Below are 24,730 nucleotides of genomic sequence, written 5' to 3'. Positions count from 1 at the left end.
TTGAATTGCAATAATTGTTCATTTGTTGAGTGTAGGCCATATGTTGCTTTGTGTTAGAACTTGTGTGGTTTGATACGTGTCGAGACTGTGGTTTAGCGTATGCACATAAATGATAAAGGCATTAGGATCCCTTCCATTGTGTTATTTGTTGATTGTTTATCCACCCACCTTAGTTAACCATGTTGAGCCTTATACCCTTCGTTTGTTACACCTCGTTTGACCCGTTTGACTACCAACCATGAATGACAATTATGTGTTAGATATTTGTTGAAAAAAAAATAGAAAAAAAAAGAAGAGAAAAGAAAGAAAAAAAATCATTGTTAGATTCGTGTTAAATAAATGGGTCGAAAATCACCCAAGTGTTAGTGTTATTGTGAATAAGTTGTCATGGTTTGGTATATTCATTTGTGTTCGCCATATAAACATAAAAACCCAAAAATATATTCCTACCTTTACCTTTAACCCAAAACCCGAGAAGTCCTTTTGATATGTGTTACGTTATTTGATACAGTGGAGGTGTGATTGCTATACAAGCTTATAAATGTAAGGTAACATATTTGGTTTTGAGCGAAATATATACTAGCACCTTACACGCTAGTCTTGATAAACCGAGAAGAGTGATTATTGTGAGTGGCATGTGTGTACTAATATAAGCATGTTAGTTTTAGTTAGGCAAGTCTTGAATTGTTTTAAATGCGTATCACTTATTTGTCAGATTGTCAATCTCGATTGTGTCAGTCTATGGGACGGGTATGACTTGGGATCTTAAATTGTTAATTCGGTAAGGGATTCAATGGTGATTTGTTAATAAAGTGAGTAATGTTTGTGATGGTTGCTTGAGGACAATCAATGATAAGTGTGGGGATGTGATGGAGTGTGTGAAACCCGAGTGTTAATGTGCATATTTTGTGTGATTTATTGCCGTTTACGTGATTATATGTTTGGAATATGTGCATTACGAAAGTTTGTGGTTTTGCAGGTCAATCACATAATTCGATGAATTTAAAGTGCTTAAAGATGAAACGGGACAAGCGCGGACCATATTAGAAGAGAGGAAGTGAAAGAAACACCAAATCATCATCAGAATCAATTGGACTTGAAATTGACGGCAGTAGAGGGGAGAAAAGGGTTTTTCAACCGGGGACCGAAGCTATTGAAAATCATCAACCTATCATGAGCGGCTAAATCCCTCGTGGACACTTCGGGTGAATGATTCTTGTAAGACATTTTTAATTCTAGTTTCTGTTTTGTATTGAGATTTGGATTTGTAGACGGGTGACAGCCGACTATTTGTGTGATTATATAATTTGTGTGACAGACAAATCCTGAGTGACAGTCAGAGTTATAATTATGCTTTGAATCCAATTATGCTTTTGTTGATTGAATGATTCCTATGTATGCTTGTTTTAATATTTATCCGATCAATTAATATTAAGATTTTGAACTGCATAGGTAATTGGTAGATGTGACAGATTTACTATTCAATCAATAGCATCCAATAAAATCAGAACTAAGTTATTAGTAATTACAGAATCTGAATCCCGGAGTGATCACCTTTTCTCACCATTGTTTATTACAACTCAATCTTTTTCTTAATTGCAACTTGTTTCATGTGTTTTTAAGTCCATGTCAGTTTTATAATCATCAGTTAGTTTAGTAAAATTTACAAACAAAACGTATAACACTAACCACATGCTCCTCGTGGATTCGACACCCAACTTACCCTGTCTATAGGTAAAGTTAGGTTATTTTTATTTTTTGAGTGGCCCACGACAACCTCATCAATTATCTCCCAATCTTTATGATCGATCTTTTCATTCTTCATCCAAACCCGTTCTTCCACCTCACATTCCTTCGCTTTTGCCTTTTGGGCCGTGATCTTGGTGTACGTTTTGAACTGGGCCATATACTCATCCATTTTGGAACCACCCCCCGTTGCGACTTGTTTTTTGCAGCCGCCTCCTTTTTGGATTTATCCCTGCCCGGGGGACGTTCCTCCTCTCGAACCGAGTACTCTTTTTCGTCAAATCCGGGCTCGTCATTTATATTAATTTGGCATCGTGCGTCCGAGCCCCCATACTATAACTACCGGTCTCCGAGATTTTTTTGTCGTTTGGCCATTGCAACCTCATTTGGAACCGACGCCCACTTGCTATTGGTTCGTAAAACATCCCAAGTCCGTACGTGTGGGAAAACGGACCCATGCGTAGTTTCGTATTTATCCATCGCCGCTTTGAAAACATCTTCGTCACTCATCCCACTACGATGATTACTTGTATATAAATTATTATATATCGACGTAAACCGGTTCACGACCAGGTGCATCTTTCGTCACTTTGAAGAGATCGAATCAACATCGCGATAATGGCCTTGTTCCATGATCGCAAGGAACTTTGCTAATGCCGCTTTGCAAAACCCATCGTTTGATGGTACCTATATTTTTAGAATGTAACAAAAGTATATATTAAAATATTTTAAAATTTATATATTTTTAGTGTAAAATTTATATACTTCTACATACCGACAATGGGGCTTTTGGATGTGCTAACCCACGCCATCGCTAAGGCCTCCTCCTCGATCCTTGTCCAAGGTTTTGCCTTGGCTTTCGAAGGTTGATCTTTGTCACCCGCCACTTGCTTTCCTTTTTTACGTTTCGATGATTGTGGTTGCGTCTCTGGAAAAATTTCAATGTCATTTTTAACGGGTTGTGGTTGTTGAGACGATTCTACCGGTGTTGGCGAAGGTTGTGGTTGAGATTGAAGTTGCGAGTTGAACGGGTTTCGCATCATCATTTGTTGTAACGATTGCATGTATTGCATTGATTGGAGTTGGTTCATTTGCGAGAAAGCGTTGAGAGAAAATTGCGAGGATGACCAACTCGATTCCATTGAAGGATAGTAGTCAGGCAACCAGTGGCGGATCTAGGATTCGTTCGTAGCGGTAACGTTTTATAAATTAGCGGTAACGAAATCGAAAAAACATCAAATTTTTCCAAAATTTACACTAATTTTACACTACCGCCAGAGCGCCAAGCGGTAGCGGGCGTTACCCCTTGTATGTACATAGGTCCGCCCTACGAGCAACGTAAAAACGTTTTGGTTCGGGTTTGGGTTTGGGTTCGGGATGGGGTTGTTCGGGTTGTATGGATCCATGGCAAAAGTAGAAGAATGTTATAAAAAGTAGAAGAGTTTCATAAAAAGTAGAAGAAAAGTTGAGAGAGAGAATTGATTGAATTGGGTAAAAAATGGGGTGTTTTGGGTGTATTTTTAGGTAAAGTTATTAATTTTTTTGATTTTTTAAAATTCTGCGCGTTGGTTTTGATTTTTTAAAAAGAAATTGATTTTTTTTACAACGGCTAGCCTCCTCCAACGTTCACATTTTTTGTCCTTTAGCGAGCGTCCTCAACGTCTGGGGTTGTACGTTCTCGACGACGACGGCAGGATGGAAATGGTGTTGAGGCCTGGCGACGGGCCAAGATGGGCCTTGCCAAGCCCCACACCGAGTGGCCTAAGGTGGTTTCCGGTATATATTCACCATGCATTAGTGAGATTATGTTGGTTTTTGACAATCTGATTTTAAAAATTTATTTTTGATATTGTAAACTATACCGAATACCACCACTATACTCGTGTTATAATGTATCGAATTAATACCGATCGAAACCGAATTTCCACCACATCACACGGGGAGTTCCACTATAATTATATTATATTATATTATATTATATTAATATTGTTAACGAAGTACGATGAATAGTAACTTTATTTTTTAATAATATATAGTTTTTTTGTTGTTCTTTTATTTAATATATTATAATAGTTTATTATTATATTTACTTTTAGTAATATATTTTTAATTTTTTTCTTTTTTAAAACCATATATTTCTTACACCATTTTTATAATAATTCTTTTTTTTTCCTTTTTAGAACATCTATTAATTTGATACTTCTTTGATAATTTACGTTTAACTTTTTTTCTAAAAATTTAAGTACGTAGTTGTGCTTGATTCTTCCCCGACATTCTGTTATAAGTTTTGTTAAAAATGAAGTTGTGCTCTAAATAAAGTATTTATTCGGTATCTGTTGACGAAGGACGATGAATAGTAACTTTATTTTTATAACAATATATAGTTTTATGTTTTTATTTTATTTAATATATTATAATAGTTTATTATTATATTTCTTTTAATAATATATTTTCTATTTTTTCCCCTTTTTTAAACCATATATTTCCAATACCATTTTTTTAATAATTCTTTTTATTTTCTTTTTTTAGAACATATATTAATTTATCGATAAATTTGATACTTCTTTAATAATTTACGTTTATAACTTTTTTTCTAAAAACTTAAGTATGTAGTTGTGCTTAATTATTTCCTCGACATTCTGTTATAAGTTTTGTTAAAAAACGAAGTTGTACTCTAAATAAAGTATTTATTTGGTATTATAAAACGATACGATGATAGACTAAACCGTTCTAGTGGTTTGGCTTTCTAAACAACATGCTTTATTTTCAAATCACGTTTGTTTTACATTATCGTTTGCTCGGTTTCGCCGCAACGCGCGACCTAAAAAAAACTAGTAATTATTAATTTGCATTGACTATGAATAATAACTTTACTACAATGAAATATATATTTTCTTAAATTTTAGTTTCTATATTCTTTAATTAACACACATTTTTAACTCATTTAGTTTTCATTTAGTTTGATTGCTCTCTTGTTATTGCGTTTGTTAACTTTTTTATAAAGAGTTGAATATTCATGTGTATTTAAATTTTTTTACCTCCACATTCTAGTATAAATTTGTTGAAAACGAAGTTATATTCAAAATAGAGTATTTTTTAAAAGATACTGGTACCGGTATAGGTATCATCGGATGCAGTACGTAAATTCATTTTTATGGTTTTCGATTGATGTAGGACACGTGTAGTTTCTTTTCAAAATTTCTATCGTAAATATACAGAGCACCGTTGTACCGGTATTGTACCACCGTGTTGTAACTGAGCCGTACCGGTATCAATCGAAATAGTATTCCCACAACATCACACAATAAAAAGCTATAGACAAACAATGACTTTTTGTAGCGATGATGGTTCATTTTCTGGTGGATTTTTCGATGGTTTTAAAATACAATTAGCAATTATGTATAATTTAGGTATTGATCAGAAAAAAAGAAAAAAAATATATTCAAGGCTACATGGTATGGGATTAAACCACTATGGGCTTTAGCATGTCACATCAGCGTAACGTAGGCGACAAGTCAGCAGGAGATTTTAATGAAACTGCCATGCAGAGAGATAAAGCCCCATAAAGCTCCTCTCATCATTACTCAATCATTAATTTTATTTTAGTTTCAAGATTTTAAACGTCATTATGTTAGTCGCTTGTTGGTACTTATGGACGGCGAGAAACAAACTTATTTTTAAGGAGGTTCCAGTGAGTGTGGAGAAGATTCTTGGAGATGTAAAGTCCTTAAGTTATTTATAGATTAGGTATCGTCCTAATGGTGTTAATATAGACCGGAGAAAATGGATGTCTTTTGATGTTCGATTTGTTTTTTATGCCTGTTCCTAGCGGCTTGCTAGGGGGCGTGTTTTAATGAAATATGATTGGCTTAAAAAAGGTGGAAGGTGATTTGAGGAGAAAGGAGATGGAAAAGCTTTTGTTTTTACTCACTTTTAGTCCATGCACTTTATACCTAGGTTATTTTATATTGTTTTCTTGTATTTATAACTTGTTTTTAGATATCCAAAGTGTATTTTAAGTCTCGGTTTTGCGTATAAACACGTATTTAAAGATTTATTGCGTGTATAACACAAATATGAAAGGTAATACGTATATATATATATATATATATATATATATATATATATATATATATATATATATATATATATAAATGAATGTCCATTATGATTAACGCCTCGAATTGTGAGATTAAAATTGAAATACGAATGTAAGGTTTCTAAAAATAGTATGCGAATACGAACTTTCTAAAAGTAAGAATACGAAAATACGAGGCGTTAGATTATTTTTGTGTAATATCAAGAATTATCACACTTTGTGTCTCTGTACTCACTTGCACTATATTATACATTCTCCTTAAGACAACTCTTATTTACTTTCACGTCAAAGTTTTATCTTTAACAACTATTAACATTCTTAGGTCACACAGGGTGATCCGTTATGGTTGCTAAAAAGGTGGAATCAAGTAGTGAATGCCACTTTTTTTATTTTTTTCCCAAGGACTCATTTTATTTATATATGCATATATCATGACTTATTGTATTTATACATGCATATATCAGCAAACATAAGACAAGAACATTTTGGTGCTCCAATGGTTCATGCCCTCTTTTAACTTATTTCTTCAACTCAAAGTTCTAGCCCTTCCCCAAAGGATTTTCAACTTTTTTTTTATTAATTATTACTAAACGAATTAAAATGAATAGTGATTTTAATATTATAATAATATATAGTTTTTTTAATACTTTTATTATTTTAATATTATAATAATAGTTATTTTCTTTATTTTTTTTACTTTAATCCTTTTTTTAATATCAGTGGTTGGGATAAGTTTGGTGTCAACCGGTATCGAACCAGTAAGTACTGGTATCGAAAATACCGTTACGGTCCTGTTAGGTATCAGTACATGAAGGTAAAAACCCGCACTAATACAGAAAACGCCAAAAGTTGGTGCCGAATTGATATTGGAAATCTTTTGGTTCGGGAATTCAGTGCTGCTACCCGGTACCATTTGCTTATCCCTGATCATGGTTACCATACGAACGGTATCATACCACTTTTTTTGTTGATTTTCTTCGACTTTAATTTTTTCTATTTTTAGTTTCAGGGTTAGGGATGAGCAGGGTTAGGGATGAGCTCGGTGCCAACCGATATAGAATCGGTACTGATACCGAAAATACCGGTTACGGTACCGGTATATGAAGGTAAAAAGGTAGTGAACCGGTACCAGGAACGCCAAAAGTCAGTACCGAATTGGTACTTAATATCTTTCGTTTCGGCTAATTTGGTACCGGTACCCAGAACAATTTGCTCATCTTTGACCACTGGTTTCATACGAACAACATCGTTACCATACAACTTTTTAGGTTGATTTTCTTTCGGTTATCTTTTAGTGTTTTTTTCTACATTTTCTTTTTATTCTTGTCAGCAGTTTCGTTCGCAACACGCTCATAGTGATTTCAAAACACATGTAAATACAGACTAAATAATAAAAAAAATTCGCCGTAACGCAACGAATTTCTTTTAACTCTTGCTTTTTACCATATTATTTAATCAATGACATACTTGCAAAGAAATTGAGTCACATGATAAATACACTTTTACCCAAGCAAATACATATCATGAAAAAGATTTTGTGATCCTGCTTATTTAATCAACATATAAATCATAAAATGAATACATGTAAAACAATAAGATATAAGAATAACACGAAGCAAGATTATAATTTATTCGCAGGTTTTTTATTATTACAATTATTTTGAGTATATTTTGTTTTTTATAACTTTTAAAATACAATGATTTATAAAGTTTTGAATATGAAGTTGTGACATGCTTATTTTTATCTACTTTTGATATAGTTCAAAGCCAAGTTGTGATTAATAATGTACAAGTGATAAAATCAAACGTACTTGTCCTCAAAATTGTCTTGCGATTTTTTTTTTATAAACTGACGTAGTATACTCTTTTTTTATTCAAATAATATAAACATATAATATTTGAATAACAAACTGATAAAAGTTTTGATAAAAGTTTTATAAACGTTCGGATAACTGTTTTGTTCGATATCGAACAAGTCAAATATAACTATTTTCCCTTCTTTTATGTAATGAAACAAACCGGTATTGTATCTATAACTTTTTGTTGAAATCGAACTTGTATTTGCAGTAAACTTTATTTTGTCGTAAGTTATATTGGGTGCGTACCATGATAGATGCGAACTACTCGTCCAAACAATATTTACCGGTACCAAAATTTGTTTTTATGGTTTTTGATCGATGTAAAACACGTGCTGAATACTATTTCACCTCCGGATATCGTATACGTACTGTAACAAACCAATCCGATACTAACATAAGACCCGCAGCGTAGCCCGGGGCATCCCTTAGTCAGTGGCGGATCCAGGAATTTTTTTCAAGGGGTTCACTTTTCTAAGTGTCCGAACATAAAAAAAATACGGAACGGTTCGACGATTCGGGTCGGGTAAAGTTCATAACATAATAAAAATACGATACAAGAAAATATGTCCGTCTAATTTCATCTTTTTGACTAGGGTGATAAGATGAAATTGGCTTCCTCTCGGAAGGATCCCATGGAAGATTATCCATATCTATTTTCAATGGTTTACCATTTGAAGATGATGATTCAATATTTGATGGTTGTCTTTGGAAAAAACTTGGAATTCCCCTTTGCATACTACCTAAATATCAAACACAAGTTTCAAAAGATTACAAATTTACCTAAATATCAAAAACAAGTTTCAAATTTCAAAAGATTACAAATATTATAGCATTAGAAAGCTAATTTACCCAAAAAAAAAAAAGATATAGATTGTGGGTCATGAGAAATCAATCTCGTTGTCCTTTAAAAGATATAGATTGTGAAATAACATAGTGTTAAAATTATATGAAACCTTCAATTCTTTATTGAATTATAAGGATGACGTTGATATAGAAAATCATATGTAAGTTAAACCAAGAGTGTGCCATGTTTAATTACAATCACAAATTCACAAAATCACAATCACATTCACATAATCATATCATTATTCTATAACAGTGGCTATTAACAATTTACAATTCCACTATAATGTAAAATTTACAAAATATAGGGTTTAGTTACCACTTACCAAGTATCAAAATCGGCCAAAAAAACTGAGAGAGGCGGAGAAGACGGTGGCTCTGTTGTCCGGCGAGGGTTGTGGCGGGGCTGGAAGAAGAGTGGAGACAAGGGCACCTTGTCTCAAGGCTGAAGATTGAAGACGGTGGCTTGTGGTGCTGGAGCGTGTTTTGACGTTTTGTTTTGGTAAAGAAAGGAGCGACTGAAGAGATAACTAAACTTAACCCTAGATCTAATTTGTTTTTAAATTAAAAAAAAAAGAAAAAAACGCAAAAAAAAAGGGGGAAACGGGTTTAAATGGTTTCGAACCTGAGACCTGTTACTAAGAAACGCGCACATTTACCACTACACCAGTCTACAGATTTGTTTATAAGGTTCCCCTACAAAATATTAAGGGGTTCCTTCTGAATTTTGTATATAGATTAACACTATAAATATAAACCAAACGGGTTCCCGGTAACCCTCGAAAAAGTGTAGATCCGCCCCTGCCGGCCTTAGTTCAATATATTATCTTATACATAACCTTAATAAACAAATAACATTCTAAATATTTTCTTATACTTTATGTTTTACTATTATAGTTTTAGTTATTTATAGTAATATAATATAATATAATTAGCTATAAAAATGCACACTAAACAGCAGCTTTTCAAGTGAGAACCCATGTCATGAGGAACGAATGTTGGGTGAATAATAAATCATAACTAGAAACTAACGACCCTCCATAACAAACTTAATTAATCAATCACAGGTTAATCTCTCAGATCAAATTACAACCTCTGGCGTCTTCACTCGGAACAATAACACATAATCATATTACATTCTTAGAATCACGATCCATTTGAGTTGAGAGTGACAAATCGATCGCAAAATGGCGGATGGAGACGGTCCCGTGATGGATTTATTCCGATCCCAGCCAATGCAATTAGCTCGGATCATTATTCCCATGGAATCCGCTCATCGAGCCATTTCGTATCTCGGTGAACTAGGCTTGTTTCAATTTAAAGATGTATGATATTTATTATACGCTTCATTATTATATATAAGATATTATTCTAACGATTATACATGCATTGTACATGTCGATCTATAAGCAATGTGAATTTGTTTTTGTTTTTGTTTTTGTTTTAGATTTTCGTTTTTCAAATCATGTACAAGTTTTAACTGATTGATGCTTGTAAGATAAGTTAATGACTAATCTATATATGCTTTAGTATTGAGTGTCTATAGGTCAGTAATTTTTATGTGATTAATATGTTTTTGTTCTTGATACTATTTGTTCTTATAGTTTTTTTTTTTCTTTCGTTTATCTACATAGCTCAACAAGGCAAAAAGTCCATTTCAGAGAACATATGCCACTCAGGTGTGTTCATCGTTGCGACATTCCAATTTTAAACTGCTATAACGATATATTGAGTTAGGATTTTAATGTGTTACGTTTAATAGATTAAAAGGTGTGGTGAGATGCAACGCAAGATACGTTTTTTCCGGGATCAAATGTATAAGGCTGGTGTTTCCGCATCGAAGATATCGTATGGTTCAGTCATTACTCTAGATGAGCTAGAGGTGAATAAAGAGATTAACATGCATTTAAGTATCATCATCAATGTGTAATGTTGTTACTTGATTTTTATCTTTTTGGTCAATTGTTAGATCAAGCTTGGAGAACTTGAATCCGAGCTAATAGAGATGAATGCAAACTCTGAAAAGCTAGAACATGCTTATAATGAACTTCTGGAATATAGGCTCGTATTGAAGAAGGTAATGAGCTGGTGCGATACTAATCGTTTATATTTTCCGAGTTCATAAATGGTGTTTTTTTAATCTTTTTCAGATGGGTGAGGTTTTTAATTCGGCTCAAAAGAATGCTACGGCTCAGCATAAAGAACAAGAACATCGGCGTGTTGAAGGATCAATTGATAGTCCTCTGCTACTAGAACAAGTAACTCGTTTGTTATTAAATGTTACATGTTATTGTGTTGAGTTTTTTATTGCACCTTGTAATAAAATATATATGGTTTAATTCTCATTTTCTTATGTTATTAAAGGAAATGACAACCGACTCGTCAAAGCAAGTTAAGCTGGGGTATGTCAGTGGTCTCGTCCCACGAGATAAATCAACGGCCTTTGAAAGAATTTTGTTTCGTGCAACGAGGGGTAATGTGTTCTTAAAGCAAGATTCAATTGAAGAGCCTGTAATTGATCATGTGTCCGGACAAAAGGTTATCTACGTATTCATTTACCACACTCGTGAAATTTGATTAGATGAATGTTTTATCTTGAATAATCTATACTTTGTTTCTTTTCGTTACTGGAAATTAGTATGTGCTGATTTACAGGTGGAGAAAAATGTTTTCATAGTGTTCCATTCTGGAGAAAGGGCGAAAAGTAAGGTCTTAAAAATATGTGACGCATTCGGAGCAAACCGTTATCCTTTTACTGATGATATAGGAAAACAACATCAGATGATCATAGAGGTATTGCTAAATGTTGTTACTTTGGACATACTATGTACTTTGTGTTCTAATTAATTGTGTTACAATTTATATGGTTTCTAATGTACTTAATTATTGGGGGAAACAAACAAGTAATCTAATTTACTTTTTCAAATAATGCAAATTATTTTGATAAATGATCATAACCGTTGCTTACATTTTGAAATGTTCTTTCAACTTATAGGTGGCCGGAAAATTATCAGAGCTGAAAACGACTATTGATGTTGGACAACATCACTGGAGCAGTGTGGTACAAGCTATTAGTGACCAGTATGAACAATGGAAAAATATGGTAAATTTCACTAGTCTAAATCATATTACATACTAAATGGTTACGCTAACTTTGTTCAGTCACTAATACGTTTTCTAAACTTGTGTTATTTATTTGACGATAGGTCAAGAAAGAGAAATCTATTTACCACACTTTGAATATGCTTAGTTACGATGTTACAAAAAAATGCCTTGTGGCAGAAGGCTGGTGTCCTGTTTCTGCAACAAATCAGGTATATTATGTAATTTCTTTTAAAACATTTTATTGACTTACGGCAGATAGATGATTAAACAATGATAAAAAAATGTATCTGCATATTTCAGATTCAGAAGACATTGTTGCAAGCAACGACTGATAGTAACTCACAAATAGGGGCCATATTTGAGATTTTGCATTCTAAGGAAGCACCACCTACTTATTTTTGCACAAACAAATTTACGTCTGCATTTCAAGAAATTGTAAATGCTTATGGGTAAGCATTTGTGTAACACTAATACACTTGTGACCATCAAATAAAAATATCACCATTTAACGAAAGCTTACCTCTCTGTATTTTCAGGGTGGCAAAATATCAAGAAGCGAATCCGGGTGTATACACAGTTGTTACTTTTCCGTTCTTGTTTGCTGTCATGTTTGGGGATTGGGGACATGGCATATGTTTGTTTCTCGCAACACTAATTCTTATTCTGAGGGAAAAAACATACTCCAGTCAGGTAATTTCGAGATATATGTTCTTTTACGTTTGCTTTGTATATATTTTGTGTTTGAACTTTCGATATATTGACAAATTTCTTTTGTTGACGACAGAAACTAGGAGATATTATGGAAATGGCATTTAGTGGTCGTTACGTTATCATAATGATGTCAATTTTCTCAATATACACAGGATTTATTTATAACGAGTTCTTTTCTGTCCCGTTTGAACTTTTCGGGCCCTCTGCCTATGCCTGCCGAGATTCCTCCTGCAGGTATGGACTTGAAAGTTGAAACCCACCCGTTTTTCACATTTTAAGTATATAAATCATATTTAACCGAAAACCTTTGCTGCAGTGATGCCACTACTATCGGATTGATCAAGGTGCGAAACACGTATCCATTTGGTCTGGATCCTGTATGGCATGGGAGCCGCAGTGAATTACCGTTTCTTAACTCAATGAAGATGAAAATGTCAATCTTATTGGGAATGGCTCAGATGAATCTTGGGATCATTCTGAGTTATTTTAATGGCAAGTTTTTTCGAAATGATATAGACATCTGGTAAGCAACATGTTAATTCTTTTGTTCATCTTTTATTACGGAAATCTGAATCAAGATGATTAATTAACTTCAGGTACCAGTTTATCCCACAAATGATATTTCTCAACTCTTTGTTTGGCTACCTTTCGCTACTCATCGTCGTGAAATGGTGCACTGGTTCTCAAGCTGATCTATACCATATAATGATATACATGTTCCTCAGTCCCATGGATGATTTAGACGACAATCAGATGTTTATGGGCCAGAAATATCTGCAGGTTTCTTTTACGCTGTTCGAGCCGTTTTCGTTACTGTAAACATAATCGTAACGCTTTACTCTTATGCCAGTTACTCCTGCTATTTCTCGCACTTATTGCCGTACCATGGATGTTGTTTCCAAAGCCGTTTCTTTTAAAGAAGCAACACGAGGAAGTATGACAACTAAAGCTTGATGACAATCTTGCATTTTTTGATTATTTTATTAATGATTACTTACATTTTTTTATTTTCAGAGACACCAAGGGGAAGCGTATGTACCACTTGGCGCGGTTGATGAGAATCTTGAACCAGAGTTAGCTGACGGGTCACATGGCGGGCATGAGGAATTTCAGTTTAGTGAAGTTGTGGTGCATCAACTTATCCATACTATTGAGTTTGTTCTTGGTTCGGTATCAAACACTGCTTCCTACCTTCGTCTCTGGGCTCTAAGGTATATCACAGACTTCATGTAGCTTGAAATAACAAACATTGTGTAATAATTATTTTACTACAACTTAAACATAAGTTTTTTTTTCAGTCTAGCACATTCGGAGCTTTCCAAAGTATTCTACGACAAGGTTTTAGTTCTTGCTTTGGGGTAAGTTGGTTACCATATTGCACTCAATTGTGTTTCCTATCAATTTGATCAAAGTTCAGTCTTCGATAAACTAACGTTTTCTAATGCAGATACGAAAGTGTGGTGATACTTGTAATTGGTGCTATCGTATTTGTTTTTGCAACGGTGGGTGTACTGCTAGTGATGGAAACTTTAAGTGCTTTCCTACATGCACTCAGACTTCACTGGGTAGAATTCCAGAACAAGTTCTACGAGGGAGACGGCTACAAATTCGACCCATTCTCGTTTGCTTTAATTGGCGACGAAGAAGAATGATGCAAACAACTTTTAAACCCACCTTCAAGTGCTGCCTACCCCTATTAATTTCTAGTTCCCGGTTTATGAGCTGTTTTTGCTTATTATGTTTTCATATGTTATTGTTCTTTGCATTTGACATGAAATCAAGCTCATTTGGAATATAATAAACTTCATGCATTTGTTTTTATGTTAAAGTAACATAACATTCAACAGAAATCAAAGTTACTTAATTAGTGTTACCAGTTTGATTGATAAAAACTCAAACAGAAACTACATAAAGCGAGCATCTAGATCATGAGCAATTAGAGTCCAATCATGATCATGTTCATACTTCGTGACCTTATTAACTACCACTACCAGACATTCCTCTAGGTTACAATAAGATACATCATTACTAATACGTATACACAAATGGGAGTACTATGTCCGTGTTGGAACTAAATATGGAAAACACTGCCTACCCCTTTAGATTTTTTTTAATATTTTTAGAAGTGGTTGTAAATGGAAAAGAAAAAAAAAGGTAATAATAAAGGTATAAAAAATATTGTTTAATTAAAAATGAGAGAGAAAAAATAGTGATTTTTTATGTAATTGTAGGAATATGGATAAACAATTAAATGTGAATGCTTTAACAATTCTGAACTAACAAAGTTATATACAAAAACAATTTCTAGAAATTAAAAAAAGTTACATCAATAAAAACCCGACACGTGGATTAACAGATCTTAGTCATTGTTAAAAGCTCTTTCGTTTAACATACAACAACAACAACAACAACAACTACAACGACAACGACAACGACAACGACAACGACAACGACAACGACAACGACAACAACAACAACAATGATGTGTGTAAAATGCAACATATAAAACACATCAATTAAGGCATAAAACTAACATTTTTTTAGTACTAATGTTGGAAAAAGAGTGTTTTTGTCTTCCTTTTGTATTTTCAGGATGAAATGAGCTCAAAATCACAAAAGAAGCAAAAAGACCACTAATTCTACCATAAATACAAGAAAAGGAACAAAAGTAGACTGCCCGGACCCTCAACGGCACGTTCCAAAGCAAAAAGGAAGAAACAGAGTCTGAACACGCCCCGTGTCCAGCGAACACGGGGACGTGCCCAGGAAGCAGCAGAAAAGACAAACCAGTAGAAGCTTCCATTGCCCACCACGGGGCCGTGTCCAGCGAGCACGGGGGCGTGGTGAAAGTACAGCAGGCGCATTAATTGTAATTCGCAATTACAATTAATGAGGAGAGAGAGTGTCAGGCGGGCACGGGGCCGTGTCCAGCGGACACGGGGCCGTGTCCAGCCTTCTGTTCAGCCTATAAATAGAGGAGCTTGGCTTCATTCTCTCTCATCCCTTGGCACACCACCTCTCTCACACCTCATCCACCACCCACCACCACCATAACACCATCATCCACCACCATCATCCATTGTCCATCGTAGAGTGTGTGAGTCGTCTCGGGATCCAAGATTGATCGTAAGAGTTCTTGACAATCAAGGCCATGTTTGCCTAAGTCTCTTACATCACTTGGTGAAGACAAGTGTTTAGTATAATACTTTTTATTTTTAATCTTTTGCACTTTTTATTTGGTTTTGTATTAATGACTTTAATAACTAGTTACTTATGTTGAAGGTGATCTTTCCTTATCGTTTGTCCGTGGTGTCTTGGCATTATTTTACTGTCTATATAAAATAAAAGATTTTCACCATTCATATCTCCACGGTCTATATGGAGGTATGTTGGCTACCTGGTCGGGGGTTAAGGGAACGGTTTGGTAAGGGTCTTGCCCTTGTTCAGCGTTTAGAGGTCCTGCTTGGGACCTGGGTCAAATTTAGTAGGATCTCCTTCAATGCCCATAGGTATTGGATGGCGGGGATCCAAACTCTTTGACCCCCTCATAAGTTAACTACTATTAATACTATAACCCGGCTATTTAGGACTGTATCCCTGCTGACTCAGACTACTTAGCCGAGGGTAACGTCGCCGCCAAAAGCGGGGCCTACCATAATTTGCATTAATAACTTAATTCATTATCTTTCAATAATCCGACCCTTTAGGATTGTATCCTTGCTGACTCAAACTACTGGGTTGAGGGTAACGTCGCCTTCAAAAGAGGGGCCTACTACAATAACTAAGATAATCTCTTAAACAAGTGCAAAAGTGCGAAAATAATCAAAGGTTATACTAATACACGTGTCGGATCCAAGTGATTCATCTTGTCTATCTGTTTTTTATTTTATTTTTATTTTCAGCATTTAGTTAGTTTTTATCTTTCTTAGTTTAAAACATTTTTCTAACCTTTTTGATTTGATTAGACGTTGAGGATAAACCGGTATTAAAAGCTCTTGTGTCCTTGGACGACCTCGGTATCTTACCAACACTATACTACGTCCACGATGGGTGCACTTGCCCATATGTGTGTTTAGTGTTAGTAAATATCGTGTTTTATAAATTTAAAACTTGGCTAAAAGTGTAAAAAGGGCTTAAATATACATCTAAAAACATATATACACTGACACGCATCAAGTTTTTGGCGCCGTTGCCGGGGACACAAGGATTTTAAGAAAGTTAGGAATCAACGGCCTAATCATATTTTTATTTTTCTTTAATTTTTTAGGATTTTTTCTTAGATTTTTAGCTTCTGCAGAGCTCAGCACGGGGCCGTGCCTGGTCGGACACGGGCCGTGCTCAGCAAAGTTACTGGCAGTTTTTGTTTTTCAAGTTACAGAAGGCTGACCACGGGGCCGTGCCGGTGCAACACGGGGCCGTGTCCAACTTCCAGTAACTGGGATCTGGAAAACAATCACTGTATTTCCGACCACGGGGCCGTGTTCGCTCAACACGGGGCCGTGGTGAACCTTCTGACCGACATTCTTTTTTGTTTTTATTGCAGGACTTGGAACCCGACACCATCCTCACGTAGTGTATGAGCTCCAGTTCCAATAAAGACATAAAAGAACCGCTAGAAGAACCCGAACGCTTTCTCAGAAAAATGTTAAAAGCCAAAAACCAAGAGAAGGTTTCGGGTGATCCACCCCCAATGGCGGACCAACGTACCCTTATGGATTATCTACGGCCCACCGTAGGTAATCTAGGCGCCGCTATCAATGCTCCAAATGTCGAAGCCAATAACTTCGAGCTCCGACCGCATTTGATACAAATGCTCCAAAACTCCGCAACCTTCCACGGGCTTGCGGACGAGGATCCTCATCTACATATAACTAATTTCTTAGAAATATGTGATACCTTTCGGATCAATGGAGCATCAAACGACGCCATACGCCTCCGTATGTTTCCGTTCTCACTAAAAGACCGAGCGAAAGCTTGGCTCAACACCCTCCCAGCTGGATCGGTAAACACCTGGGATGAACTAGCCCAAAAGTTTCTATATAAGTATTTCCCTCCTTCTAAAACTGCTAAATTAATGGCTGAAATTAATACATACTCACAAGAGGACGGGGAATCCTTATATGAAACATTGGAAAGGTTCAAGGAGCTATTACGCAAGTGTCCCCATCATGGCCTCGCAATATGGCAACAAGTATCCACTTTCTACAATGGATTGTTGCCACACACTAGGCAGACACTTGATTCTAGCTCCGGGGGACTTTTAGGTAATCGACGCCCACACGAAATATATAATCAAATTGAGGAAATTGCTCAAACCAATTTTCAATGGCACACTCCCCGGGGAAATAAGTCTATCGCCCCGGGCGCCCATAAGGTCGACGAAAGCACCTCTTTACAAGCCCAAATCGAGGCCCTTTCTTCAAAAATAAAAAAACTAGAAATGACAAAAACAGTCTCGGTTATGGCTTGTGAAGGGTGTGGTGGGTCACATGAAAATTGGAGTTGCATGAAAGAAACGGACGATCAACAAGAAATGGTAAACTACATTGATAATAGACCTAGGCCGTCGGGTCCTCCAACGGGAACTTACAACCAAGGATGGCGAAACCACCCAAACCTTGGTTGGAGGGAAACCGGAAATAGTAGTAACCAACAAACCCAACGAACAAACTTTCAGCAATCAAGAAATGAGTCACAAAATTTCACTCAACAACAAGGTGGACGAGAAAGGCTCGAAGATACTATATCTCGTCTCGTCTCCGACACTGATAAGAAAAACTCGGAAAGATTTCTACAATTAGAATCTAATTTTAGGAATCAACAAGCTAGCATTCAAAACACAGAAAAACAAATAAATCAACTAGCACAAAATTTTTCCGAGAGACCGCAAGGCGCATTACCTAGCAATACCGAAACAAACCCAAAGGCGCAAGTTCACCTCATCACACTACGAAACCGCACCGTAGGGCCTGCAGAAGTACCTCAACCAACGGAAGAAACAATGCCAACACATCTGCAGGAAAAGAACTCTCCCCCATCACCAGAACATACCAAGGCTCCTCGAGTTCCATACCCCGGTAGGTTAATTCGTCAAAAAACCAATGAGCAATTCGCAAAATTCGAAAGTTTGTTAAAACAATTGCATGTCAATATTCCTTTTATCGAAGTCCTAACCCAAATGCCCAAATACTCTAAATTTATGAGGGACTTCCTTACACATAAAAAGAAAATTGAAAATTTGCAATTAGTTAATTTAGGCGAAGAATGCTCTGCCCTCGTACTCAATAAACTACCCCAAAAGAAAATCGATCCCGGAAGTTTCACGATTCCATGTTCAATAGGGGAATCACCCGTTCGCAATGCCTTGGCCGACTTAGGGGCTAGCATTAACCTCATGCCCTCATCAATGTTCAAAAGGCTTGGCTTGGGAACCACGAGCCCTACAAAAATAAGCATACAACTCGCTGATCGATCAGTCAAATTCCCACAAGGTGTCATCGAAAATGTCTTGGTAAGGGTAAGCAAATTCGTTTATCCCGTTGACTTTGTCATACTCGACATGGAGGAAGACACCGAGGTCCCCCTTATCCTAGGGAGACCCTTCATTGCCACAGCACAAGCAGTGGTAGACATGAATGAAGGGACACTGACTTTGAGGTATGGGGACGATGAGGTGAAGTTCGGAGTTGGGAAGAAAATAGAGGACGACGACCCAGTCAATTACATGAAGGTTATTGATTCAAGCTTGGATGCCGCTCTCCGACGGTGTAACTTGGGAAGCAAGGCACTCCACTCAGAAGAGATATAACCAGAAATCGGGTCTAGCCAAGGACCCTTATAAACGTGGCGCACCACGGAGGCATTCCGCGGATCTATCCTTAGTTTAGTTTAGTTTAATCTTTTAATTTTTTGCAGAATAAAACACACTCATGGTGGTAATGGATGAAAAAGGGAACGAGAAAAATGGAACCATGCACGAAGAACAGAGCAACCCGACAAAAATCTCCATTACAGAAGGCTCAACACGGGCCGTGCCCAACCAACACGGCCCCGTGTTGAGCCCCTGCAGAAAAATCACCCAGTTCAGGTAACTGGACACGGGCCGTGTTCAGCGGACACGCCCCCGTGTCCAGGCTTCTGTTTCAATTCTGAAAATTTTGTTACTGGCACTTGACCACGGGGCCGTGCCCGGTGAACACGGGGCCGTGTCCAGGATGCCAGTAACAAAAATCTTTGCTTTTTAACATACTTTTATACATTCTAATCAACCAAAAATATTATTTTTGGACACATTGAGGACAATGTGTAATTTAAGTGTGGGGGGGATGCTAAAACCTTGAAATTTTGCAAAATCCTAAACACAAGCCTTACACAAAACTCTATTGGAACCGCTAAACACCCCAAATTTTTTTTCAAAAACTTTTTCAATTTTTTTTTTACTTGTCTTAGCTTAAGTTGGGAAGAACAAGTTCTAAAAAAGGTTATATTTTTACAAGTTTACAGCCGATACGTCATGATAAAAAGGAACCAACATAAGAAAATTATGAAACGGCATAACAAGTCTAGTTTAAAATTCGATTATATATGCTTGGTCACATTAAAAACCCATTCCCACAAAAGTGAGTTTTGAGCCTTTATTGAGCATAAAAATACACATATTTAGATTAAATGCTCATTTTTCGTTTCTTGTGTGAATAGCCGCTCGGTCCTTACAAATCTAGAACTTGCCACGACGATACATTCCCGGTCCTTACCAACTTAAACCCAAGTAAGTAAATGATGGAGGCATTAGGACTAACCATTTTTCTTTCAAAACCATTATTTTTCATTTTTTTTACCTACCCAAAATCCCCCTAGAAAACCCCTTTGAACCTAAACCTTTCATTTCATTACCCCAAAAACCATTTTTACCCACCAAAAACCTTTTTCATTTTTTTCCCTTTATTTTAGTAACAAGCTCGGTTTTTCGTCAACTTGCCCTTTCAAGTGACATCAAAAAAAAAAAAAAAAAAAAAAAAAAAAAAAAAACTAGATGATGAAGTCAAAAACAAACAAAAGCTACAAAAGCTTGTTTGAAGAAATACTTCAAAAATAATAAGTCACTAAAAACAAGGTATTTTACGAAAACCGACACTTGTTACGATTTTCGCCCTTTTTACTAACCACTAACCAACCACCCACCTTTTAACCCAAGCCTTCACCCAAAAAGTCCTCTTGATATTTACAAAGGTAAAAAGTTAAAAAGGAGGAGGATTGATTGCTTGGCAAGCCTATGGAAAGACGTAAGTTCCGTGCCGCTCTCGAGTGATTCACTAAAATATACACCTTCGGCCGAGTGTTGAGTGATCTCCCGTGAGGTATGTGAACTTGTATATAAATGGAATTTTAATAAGGCATGCTATGCCCGAATAAGTAATTTATCTTATGAAAAGTTCAAAATAAATCATAACGAATAGGATTGTAAATAAATAAAAATAAAGCCTATAAAAACCTTGGATTCCCGACACTCTAGGACAAGCTAAAAAACTTCTCTTCTACCTATTCCATTTGGGAGTGTAAGCCACATTTAAAGAGTTTTGCTTGAGGACAAGCAAAAGTTCAAGTGTGGGGGTATTTGATGTGTGTAAAATGCAACATATAAAACACATCAATTAAGGCATAAAACTAACCCTTTTTTAGTACTAATGTTGGAAAAAGAGTGTTTTTGTCTTCCTTTTGTATTTTCAGGATGAAATGAGCTCAAAATCACAAAAGAAGCAAAAAGACCACTAATTCTACCATAAATACAAGAAAAGGAACAAAAGTAGACTGCCCGGACCCTCAACGGCACCTTCCAAAGCAAAAAGGAAGAAACAGAGTCTGAACACGCCCCGTGTCCAGCGAACACGGGGGCGTGCCCAGGAAGCAGCAGAAAAGACAAACCAGTAGAAGCTTCCATTGCCCACCACGGGGCCGTGTCCAGCGAGCACGGGGGCGTGGTGAAAGTACAGCAGGCGCATTAATTGTAATTCGCAATTACAATTAATGAGGAGAGAGAGTGTCAGGCGGGCACGGGGCCGTGTCCAGCGGACACGGGGCCGTGTCCAGCCTTCTGTTCAGCCTATAAATAGAGGAGCTTGGCTTCATTCTCTCTCATCCCTTGGCACACCACCTCTCTCACACCTCATCCACCACCCACCACCACCATAACACCATCATCCACCACCATCATCCATTGTCCATCGTAGAGTGTGTGAGTCGTCTCGGGATCCAAGATTGATCGTAAGAGTTCTTGACAATCAAGGCCATGTTTGCCTAAGTCTCTTACATCACTTGGTGAAGACAAGTGTTTAGTATAATACTTTTTATTTTTAATCTTTTGCACTTTTTATTTGGTTTTGTATTAATGACTTTAATAACTAGTTACTTATGTTGAAGGTGATCTTTCCTTATCGTTTGTCCGTGGTGTCTTGGCATTATTTTACTGTCTATATAAAATAAAAGATTTTCACCATTCATATCTCCACGGTCTATATGGAGGTATGTTGGCTACCTGGTCGGGGGTTAAGGGAACGGTTTGGTAAGGGTCTTGCCCTTGTTCAGCGTTTAGAGGTCCTGCTTGGGACCTGGGTCAAATTTAGTAGGATCTCCTTCAATGCCCATAGGTATTGGATGGCGGGGATCCAAACTCTTTGACCCCCTCATAAGTTAACTACTATTAATACTATAACCCGGCTATTTAGGACTGTATCCCTGCTGACTCAGACTACTTAGCCGAGGGTAACGTCGCCGCCAAAAGCGGGGCCTACCATAATTTGCATTAATAACTTAATTCATTATCTTTCAATAATCCGACCCTTTAGGATTGTATCCTTGCTGACTCAAACTACTGGGTTGAGGGTAACGTCGCCTTCAAAAGAGGGGCCTACTACAATAACTAAGATAATCTCTTAAACAAGTGCAAAAGTGCGAAAATAATCAAAGGTTATACTAATACACGTGTCGGATCCAAGTGATTCATCTTGTCTATCTGTTTTTTATTTTATTTTTATTTTCAGCATTTAGTTAGTTTTTATCTTTCTTAGTTTAAAACATTTTTCTAACCTTTTTGATTTGATTAGACGTTGAGGATAAACCGGTATTAAAAGCTCTTGTGTCCTTGGACGACCTCGGTATCTTACCAACACTATACTACGTCCACGATGGGTGCACTTGCCCATATGTGTGTTTAGTGTTAGTAAATATCGTGTTTTATAAATTTAAAACTTGGCTAAAAGTGTAAAAAGGGCTTAAATATACATCTAAAAACATATATACACTGACACGCATCAAACAACAACAACAACAACAAACAACAACAACAACAACAACAATAATTTATATTAAAAGATAAGGATAAGATTAGTGATATTTATGTATTAGTTATTAAAAAAGTTAAAATACAATATAAATAAAAAATTGAGGTTGAAGAAGGGAAGACATGTGAGATTAGTTAGAAACAAATATAACAATATATATATTTAGTAATATAAAAGTTGTGTCTTTAAATATCTGTGTATTGCATGAGCTATATAAAATATAATGTAATCTCTTAATACATTTCTTACTTTCCAAGCACATTAAATATTTAAATTTTCAAATCACTCATAAAAATAATTATCATCATTAATTTTTGTTTTTAGTATTTTAAGTAACATAATTTTGACCTTGATATAAGTTTATTTAAAAGATTAACAACATTTAAAATTTGTTTTACAGCGGTATTTTGGTTTAGGATTTTTGATGAAGTGATATCGTTAATGATTACAGAGTCCAAAAACAAATTTGTATACTAACAATATTGTCACCATTATATATTTTTGGATTGATATTCATGTTTGGATTTTAACTTCAAATAAAATGAATTTGTTTAATTAATTTAAAGATAATTTTATGTGAAGTTAAAAGATTATTTTTATATAACTTTAAACATTATAGGAATAAGATTCTTTGTTAAATTCTATATAATGATGATCTTTAATTTAATATAATGAATATCTTTATTTTAAAAAATAAATATTTATAATTAGGCAGGGGAGAGAGGCGAGAAAACAATAAAATAGATAGTATCAATAAATAACACGTGTCATCCATATCTTATCTCCTATTTATTTAATATTTTTTTTTATTTTTTCATTTATTAATAGTAGCTATTTACTAATAATATTTTATTGATCCGACCACGTGTAACACATACGTTTCTAACCTTTTAATAAATAAATAAAAACAAAGTAAAATGTTATTATATGTAAATACTAATGAGGGACGCGTGTGATTCTCTGGAGGCATTTATTTTTTAGTTTTCCCGCTTTTCTCTCCTACTTAGTTATAGATAATTACTATTTTTAATTAATAAATCTAAAACTTCATAAATCATTTATCTAGATCTATATACTTATATTTATCTTCTAATATATATAATCTTTATCTTTGTTTTATCTTATTCTTATGTCTTATTTATTTTCAAACTTACAAGTTTATGGTTAGCACGTAAGAAACTGTTTTCAACTGAAAGATATATTAAAAATATCAAACTTACAAGTTCCTGGTTAGCGTGTAAGGATTGCCTATAAGTAATGCTTTGAAACATCACTTTGAAATATTGGCTACTTATGTAATCTGGGACTACACCTCAATATCCTCAAATGAATTTCACTTGTAGATTAAATTTTCAATTTACGTATACTTTGTTTTGATAATTAACACTTCAGCGATTTAGCAATAAACCACATAAAGAATTTGAATGGCCCTATTTTTAACCTAAATTGAATAACCAAATCATGATTCTTGATAATACATATATGAACTGATATTTTCTTTAATAAGTGACATAAAAAGTCAAAAGTTTAAATAAAAGAGAAGAGATGTCGCACCACAGGGTTGCGATCGTTGAGTAGATAGGGATTTTCAGGGAGAAACTTTTGGATGGCAGGAAGATCGTTGGAATGGGCGGATACATGAATCCTTTGAAAGACGATGATACAGGAAGGGGGCAGGAGAGACGATGATCAGCAATAATCGTGAGATCAGCAATAACACCCAACGGGCAAAATCTAAAACAACAAATAACAAATCAAAGACTCATCAACGTCAAAACATATATGAAAGCCAAAATAAGGTCAAAAACCTCAATATGATCCTAAATTTGCGAGTATCGATTGGTTGACCTTGCGGATTAACATCGGGAGTGATGGAATCAAGACGTTCATGCATGTTTGAAAACAATGGAGTGGGGCCGATGCTCAGTTTGATGTGAAGCCTCGAGCATCAGTCACCGTGACGGCAAGCGCCGATCTTGAAATAGCACAATCAGTCGATCCTTTTATATGCCGAAAATTTATGGTAAATG

General features: G+C 35.6%; 1 protein-coding gene, 1 long non-coding RNA gene and 1 other non-coding gene across 3 annotated transcripts; 1 reads left to right on the top strand and 2 right to left on the bottom strand.

Annotated features, from left to right (window-relative positions):
• Positions 1–8,070: 8,070 nt before the first annotated feature.
• On the bottom strand, positions 8,071–9,054 carry LOC110871202. Its single transcript, XR_002553555.2, has 2 exons — positions 8,874–9,054; positions 8,071–8,444 (listed from the first exon to the last, which is right to left on the bottom strand). It is a non-coding gene; the product is annotated as an uncharacterized LOC110871202 (long non-coding RNA).
• Positions 9,055–9,734: 680 nt separating this feature from the next.
• Positions 9,735–14,149, top strand: LOC110873073 (V-type proton ATPase subunit a3). Its single transcript, XM_022122002.2, has 18 exons — positions 9,735–9,872; positions 10,182–10,226; positions 10,310–10,429; positions 10,517–10,624; positions 10,698–10,805; positions 10,912–11,085; positions 11,203–11,340; positions 11,543–11,650; positions 11,754–11,861; positions 11,953–12,101; positions 12,189–12,342; positions 12,437–12,597; positions 12,680–12,886; positions 12,960–13,143; positions 13,214–13,297; positions 13,378–13,574; positions 13,662–13,721; positions 13,811–14,149. Exons 1-18 carry the CDS (start codon positions 9,735–9,737, stop codon positions 14,013–14,015), a joined length of 2,448 nt encoding a protein of 815 aa, XP_021977694.1. The 3' UTR covers positions 14,016–14,149.
• Positions 14,150–17,431: 3,282 nt separating this feature from the next.
• On the bottom strand, positions 17,432–17,538 carry LOC118482410. Its single transcript, XR_004868450.1, has one exon. It is a non-coding gene; the product is annotated as a small nucleolar RNA R71 (small nucleolar RNA).
• Positions 17,539–24,730: the final 7,192 nt, after the last annotated feature.

The sequence above is a fragment of the Helianthus annuus genome, chromosome 9 (assembly GCF_002127325.2).
Source record: "Helianthus annuus cultivar XRQ/B chromosome 9, HanXRQr2.0-SUNRISE, whole genome shotgun sequence".
NCBI lineage: Eukaryota > Viridiplantae > Streptophyta > Magnoliopsida > Asterales > Asteraceae > Helianthus > Helianthus annuus.
This window is presented reverse-complemented; position numbering and strand designations above follow the sequence as displayed.

Bases quoted from the DNA above. Each gene is read 5' to 3' on its own strand.
- LOC110873073 (XM_022122002.2), top strand. From the start codon at position 9,735: ATGGCGGATGGAGACGGTCCCGTGATGGATTTATTCCGATCCCAGCCA. The intron at 10,430-10,516 runs GTGAATAAAGAG...GTCAATTGTTAG, and splicing joins TTACTCTAGATGAGCTAGAG to ATCAAGCTTGGAGAACTTGA. The intron at 13,298-13,377 runs GTATGACAACTA...TTTTATTTTCAG, and splicing joins TAAAGAAGCAACACGAGGAA to AGACACCAAGGGGAAGCGTA.